This window comes from Monoraphidium neglectum (assembly GCF_000611645.1).
Source record: "Monoraphidium neglectum strain SAG 48.87 unplaced genomic scaffold scaffold00316, whole genome shotgun sequence".
Taxonomy (NCBI): domain Eukaryota; kingdom Viridiplantae; phylum Chlorophyta; class Chlorophyceae; order Sphaeropleales; family Selenastraceae; genus Monoraphidium; species Monoraphidium neglectum.
This window is the reverse complement of record NW_014013312.1, coordinates 1-5750: the sequence shown is the minus strand read 5'-3', so window position 1 is coordinate 5750 and position 5750 is coordinate 1. Positions and strand designations below refer to the sequence as shown.

The 5750-nt window shown below is 66.4% G+C and overlaps 3 protein-coding genes across 3 annotated transcripts; 1 reads left to right on the top strand and 2 right to left on the bottom strand.

Moving 5' to 3' along the window:
* Positions 1–253: 253 nt before the first annotated feature.
* On the bottom strand, positions 254–614 carry MNEG_2710 (hypothetical protein; the record flags this gene model as incomplete). The annotated part of the gene is made up of 2 exons (XM_014048809.1): positions 254–431; positions 538–614. 2 exons carry the CDS (start codon positions 612–614, stop codon positions 254–256), a joined length of 255 nt encoding a protein of 84 aa, XP_013904263.1.
* An 82-nt stretch (positions 615–696) lies between these two features.
* On the bottom strand, positions 697–3385 carry MNEG_2709 (hypothetical protein; the record flags this gene model as incomplete). The annotated part of the gene is made up of 7 exons (XM_014048808.1): positions 697–888; positions 1208–1360; positions 1664–1876; positions 2213–2257; positions 2615–2773; positions 2952–3036; positions 3273–3385. The coding sequence occupies 7 exons, from the start codon at positions 3383–3385 to the stop codon at positions 697–699; spliced, it is 960 nt and encodes a 319-aa protein (XP_013904262.1).
* A 1170-nt stretch (positions 3386–4555) lies between these two features.
* MNEG_2708 (hypothetical protein) lies at positions 4556–5370 on the top strand (the record flags this gene model as incomplete). The annotated part of the gene is made up of 2 exons (XM_014048807.1): positions 4556–4990; positions 5269–5370. The coding sequence occupies 2 exons, from the start codon at positions 4556–4558 to the stop codon at positions 5368–5370; spliced, it is 537 nt and encodes a 178-aa protein (XP_013904261.1).
* Positions 5371–5750: the final 380 nt, after the last annotated feature.

Below are 5750 nucleotides of genomic sequence, written 5' to 3'. Positions count from 1 at the left end.
TGTGCCGCAGAAACCGCGACGGGGCTGCGGATCCAGCACCGGCTGGGCCTGCAGTTGAGCCTCCTGATGCGGTGGCTGCAGCTCCTGGGGCGCCTGCTGGGGCATCTGTTGAGGCGCCGGCTGCGGAGCTGGCGCGCGCTCAGCCCCCGTGCATGGTGGCGCTGCGGGCGGCGGCATCGGCTCCGAAGGTTCGGTCCCATAACTCGTCAGCCACGTCAGCAGCCCTCCAAACCGGCCCATCCGGGGGCGCCCCTCACGCCGCCACCGTGGCCCCCAGCTGAGAGGCGTAGCGCTGCGCGCCCAGCACCAGCAGGTGGGACGGCCCCAGCGACCGCGCCATGCAGGCGGTGGCGGCGCCGATATCACGCAGCAGCGCCGCTTGGCGCTCCCGCCGCTCCGCCGCCGGCAGCCGCGTGTTGAGCGCCTTGAACCTGCAGTAGGTTTGAGATTCGTGGTTGTGGCAGCGTGAGGGTGTGAGCGTCTGTGGGATGTGTATCTGTTCAGGGAGCTCAGTGATACGGGCTGGACCGGTTGCACCTCAAGTTGGAGTATGCCGCAGCCGGAACAGTTGTGACAGTTGCATCAAGGCCCCGCCGACAGTGCACGTCGTTCATGCTGCCACCTCGCGCCCTCAAAACATGCACGGCCCCTGCTGCCCCGCACGCCACTGAAAGGTCGCGGCCCCCCAAGGGTGGCTCACGCGGCCATGGCCAGCCCCGCGTCCGCCTCGTGCGCCAGGGGGTGGTCCCCCTCCGCCTGGCCGGGGCCGCCCTGGCCCTGCGCCTGCGAGGCGTAGTAGGCCTTGCTGGCGGACAGCAGCTGCTGCGCGGCGCGGGGGTCGCGGCCGGCTGCGCAGATCATGCCCAGGCGGTGCAGGAACATCTGGACCTGAGGGGGGAGGGTGGGGGGGGGGGGGCAAGGGGGTACTGTACAGGAAGGTTTCAGCGCAGAAGGTTGAGTGTTTGCGCCATTTCGCCAAGGCAAGCGGGTGCAGCATGGGACATGGTCACAGCCCTGAATGCGGCAGCTTGGCTGCCACAGAGCAAGACTCAGGATGCCAGCGCGACAGCAAACGCCCAGTGAGCCCCTCCCCCAAGCTACTTGTGCTCTGCATCTGCTCGTCACCCGCTCCACTCTGCGCCTGCAGCCTCCCCAACGCGCCCCCCCGCACACCCTTATCATGAGTCCCCCCCCCCCTGGCGCGCACCAGGTCGTGGCCCTCAGGGTAGTGCTGCCTCACAAGCGCCGCGCCCCGCTGCAGCACGGTGCCCGCCTCCGGCAGCATGTCGTGCGCGTAGTACGTCACGGCCAGCTGGTACAGGGTGAGGCCCAGCTCCGGGGAGTCCGGGGCTATGGCCTCCTGGAGGGGGGGAGGGACGTGTTTGAGTGCGGTTGGTTGGTGGTCGGCTGAGCAATTGCTGCTTGATCGTGCAGCTTTGAGTGTGCAGCTTTGCACTGATTGTTGCTTCAAGGAACCGCCCAAGAAACCAGACCTTGAATCAGCAAATATTCTGTATCGTTTGTCACACCACCATGCGTGGCGCCATCCTGCACAATCAAACTGCTACTTGGCCCAGGCTGCCGCCGCTCACCCTGCACACACCCAGCAGATCCCCACGCGCCCACCCCTCAAAATGAGAACCCGCCGCCCCAGGGCCCCCACCTGCAGGCGGATGTGCTGCTGAAACAGCGCCTCCCCCAGGGCGAACCCGCCCCGCCCGCTGTCCAGCGCCGCGCCCACCAGCCGGCTGTGCTGCCCCACAGCCAGCCGCACGATCATGCTGTCTGGGCCCATGGCAGGCGCCAGGACCTTGAGCGGCGCCAGCAGCGCGTCGTCGGCCGCAACCACGTCCGACGGGCTTGATGCAGCACCAGCCTGCAAGGGTCAGGGGCCAGGGTGCCAGTGCGGGTGAGCACGGGCATCGTGGCGCGAGCGCGGCGGCAGTGCGGCGAGGCTCCCTGCCCATGCTCGGCTGCTGGTGGTCTTGAACATGGATGGCGACCCAGTACAGTCGGCGTCAGTGTGCCATATGAAAAGGTTTTGAAAACATTATGATTGAATTATTGAAGCACTTGTAGGTTGGCTGTTGTCTCCAGCATGCAGACCTGCCGCAAACACAGAAGCATGGCATAAGATGCCGCATCAGGCTGAAAGTGCACCACTTCCACCCGGACATGCCCCCCTTCACGCGCCAAGTCTCCGCCTACCCACCTGCAGCAGCCCCAGGTAGTACTTGGCTTCATGGAGGCCCATATCCTGTGGTGGTGGTGGGGGGGGGAGGGGAACTTATGAAGAGCGTGGATGTGTTGCGTGCTGTGTTCCTGTTAGACTGCAGGCATGTGTGTGTGTGCGTGTGTGTGTGTGTGTGTGTGTGTGTGTGTGTGTGTGGTTGCGAGTGTGAGACAGAGATAGAAAATGCAGTTGTTGCATGCATACACAACACGCAGTTTTAAAGAGTCAGAAGATCTTAGACAGTGGCGCCACCAGACCTGTGTACTGTGCTGGCTCTGTGGGAGTGGAAGGCATCGCATGCTCCGCACATGGGAGCCCCGACCCTCAACACCTCGAAAACAAAGCGGCGCAAGCGACCCGCTCTTCACCGCATGCACGCACCTCGGGGTAGGGCCCAAGCATGTCTGCCGTAACCGCCAGCAGCGGCCGAGCGTCGTCGCCGCGCCCCTGGCCCACGCGCACAGCGGCGAGGCGCAGCAGGCGGTGCGCCGTGAGGGGGTGGGCGGCGCCGAAGACCGCTTGTGTCACCTCCAGGGCCGCCTGCGGTAGGTTGAGGGCAGGGTGGAGGGGAAGCCTGCCGTCATGCGTGTGCATGCATGTGCGTGTGGATGTGCACGCTTATCGTGATGGTGACGAGGGCGAGGCTAAGGAGGCCTGGGTGGGGGTGAGAGAGCCCTTGAGTCAGGCGAGGGTGGCCTTTTCCCCCTCCTGCCCTCACCTGTGCGTGTGTCGCGGCCTGGTCTGGCTGCCCCCCCAGGAACAGCAGCAGCGCCGCCTGGTTGTGCAGCTCACCCAGCTCAGGGCTGGGGGCCAGACGTGGGGTTGTGAGCGCAGGGTATGGTTTTAAGATAGCCGTCTGGGCCAGGGAGGTTCAGACGGGCCTGTTAGGCAACGCGCCCGCCACACCCGGAAACAATCCATAACAGTAGGCAGCGAGGACAAACGCCTGCACTACTGCAGGGTGCTGAGCTGCCCCTGCCGCACCCCTGGGACGACGCTGCCCAACCCCGCGACCCCTCCTGCAACCCTGAAACCGCACCTGCCGGGATAGGCTGCCCCCAGCACGTCGATGCCCTGCTGCAGCACCTGCACCGCCTGCCCCAGCTTGCCGGCCTCCACCAGCTCAACAGCCGCGTCAACCAGCTTGTCCATTGACGCCTGGCGGGCCACAGTAACGGCCAATGGATGGACGGAGGTGCCGGGTGGCAGGATTCAGGGGCTAGGCGTGATGCGTGGAGGCGCGACGACAGAGCGCACCAGAGTGCATTCTGCCATCTGTACTGCAGGCGTACGCGTACGCTGTTGTACTGAGTTTGTCCAGCGACAGTGCGGGCTGCTCCGCACTGGTGGTGGGCACCGCACATACAGTCTCCTCCCGCCACGCTTCCGCAAGGTTGTTATGGGCTGCGTGCCAGGCGGCCCCCCTCACATGCAAAGATGACGGGCTGCCTGTGCCGCCGCCCCCGCTGCTGCCATCGGTGCTGCTGCCACCCGCGCTGTTGCCGCTGCTGCTGCTGCTGCCGCCGTCATCCCCGGATGTCGCAAGCCCTCGGAACTGCTGCTGATTTGACTGCCAGCCTAGCACTATGCCTGCTTGGGGGCTGGCCCTGCATGCGTGCATCCCATTGCCCCTGTGGAGCCATGCAACGCGCCGCACTGCTTCAGTTGCAGTGGTCGCAACTGCTCGCTGGCAAATGTCAGGGGCAGCTGCAGACGGGGACGTGCCCGGATCGCTACATGCCAGACCGCCCTGCTGCTGTGAGACGCCCTGGGCCCCGGCCGCCAGCCGCGTGCGCTGCAGCAGCGATGCCAAAAGTCGCCTGCCAGCACGCTGCGTGGGCGAGGCAAGCGGGCGTGACATGCACCTCAACTAGTGCGCATGCCCCAAACACACATGCATGCGTACAAATGCGCAAACGCGCCCTGTCTGGCTTGCCTGCATGGCCTCGTTTGTCGTGGCTGTCAAAAAGATCTTGAGATCACGCTGTGAGTTCCTTTCGCGCAAACGTTGCGCACACAAAGACTATCGCTTCACTGGGCACAATTGAATCTGTGACCACCAACAGTCCTACAAGCCAGTCACCTGACCTGTTCGACCGACGAAACCCCGCACCTCGCGCTGCAAACGCGCCTGCGCTCGCTGAGACGCTAGTCTTATAACTGGACTACGATTCAAAACACTGACAGAGCTATAATCGCGGCTGCGTAACGAGCGCGAGGCGGCGCCGCCTCAACGTTTGCGCACTCGCGCCAGTAGCGCTTTGATCAGCAAGGATCGCTCGCTAGGGGACAGCAGCCGCCCTAGGGGCGTGCGCGGCGGCGATGTCCTTTTCAAATAGCGGCCGCCGCCGCGACCTGGCACCCCTGCTGCAGCCACTGAACGGCTCGCCGCCGGCGCTTCAGACCAGCACGGTGCTCGCCCACATGCAGGCGCACACCCAGCGCGCACAGGCCGCCGGCGTCAGCCCCGGGCTGCGCGCCAGCGGCGCCAACAGCGGTGCAGGCGCGGCGGGCACCGGGCCCAGCCGCTTCCCGGCCGTCGCACGCGGCGGGGCCAGGCCCGCAATCGCGACGGCGGCGCAGCAGGCAGCGGCGGCGCGGCAAAAAGACAAATGGGTACCCTTGCCTGAGGAGGAGGACAGCGCCAGCGACGCGGAGCCTACGGCGGCGGCCGCGGCCGCAGCGGCTGCTGCAGCGGCTGCGGCCGCCGAGCTGCAGCGGCAGATCAGCAGCGGGTCGGCGGAGGAAGCCCTGCAGGTGGGGCGAGGCAGGAGGCGGCGACATGCATGCGCGAGTGGACAGCCATGCGCCAACGCGCACGCGCGCGGGTTCGTTTGGTGTAGATGCTGTGTTCAGCAATCACGACCTGTCTCGTGCGATGCATTCAGGCGGGGTGCAACTCCTTGCCGGGTGCAATGGCTCCCCCCTTCCTCAGGCCAGCCCCGCCGCGACCTGCGCCCTCCACCTCGCCGCCCCTCCCGCTTGCCACGTGTCACCCCCACCACCCTCCCTCGCCCCTCGCTCAAACCTCCCAGGCCATGGCCCTGGGGCCGGGCATTTTCGAGGACCTGCCGCAGGGGTTGGGGGGCTTTGCGCAGCCGCCCAGCAGGCGCGGCCGCATCACGCTCTACTGGTGAGCTGCCAGGCGGAGATGGGACACGGGGCGGCGCCGCGTAGGAATGGGTGGTGCCTGTGGCTGGGGGCTGGGCGAGAGTCGCGCAGCGCGCGCATGCGCCACGGGGCAGCTGCTTTCGCCGATTTCAAGCACGCCCCGCGGCTTGCCCCCTGCCAAGCTCGGTCTGTTGGTGCCCGCCTCGAGCGTCTCTGGTGTAGAGTTGGCGGCTGGCGCTGTACCGTGGCCCCCGCGCGGCGGTCGCACCTGCCGGCCGGCCCCAACCCCCTTGATCACAGCAAACCATAACACGGGCTGCTCTCTGCCCTCGCCAACGCCCTGATGCATCATCCCCCCGCAAGCCAAACACACTCATGCGCCCACCCGCCCACCCTGTGTGCACAC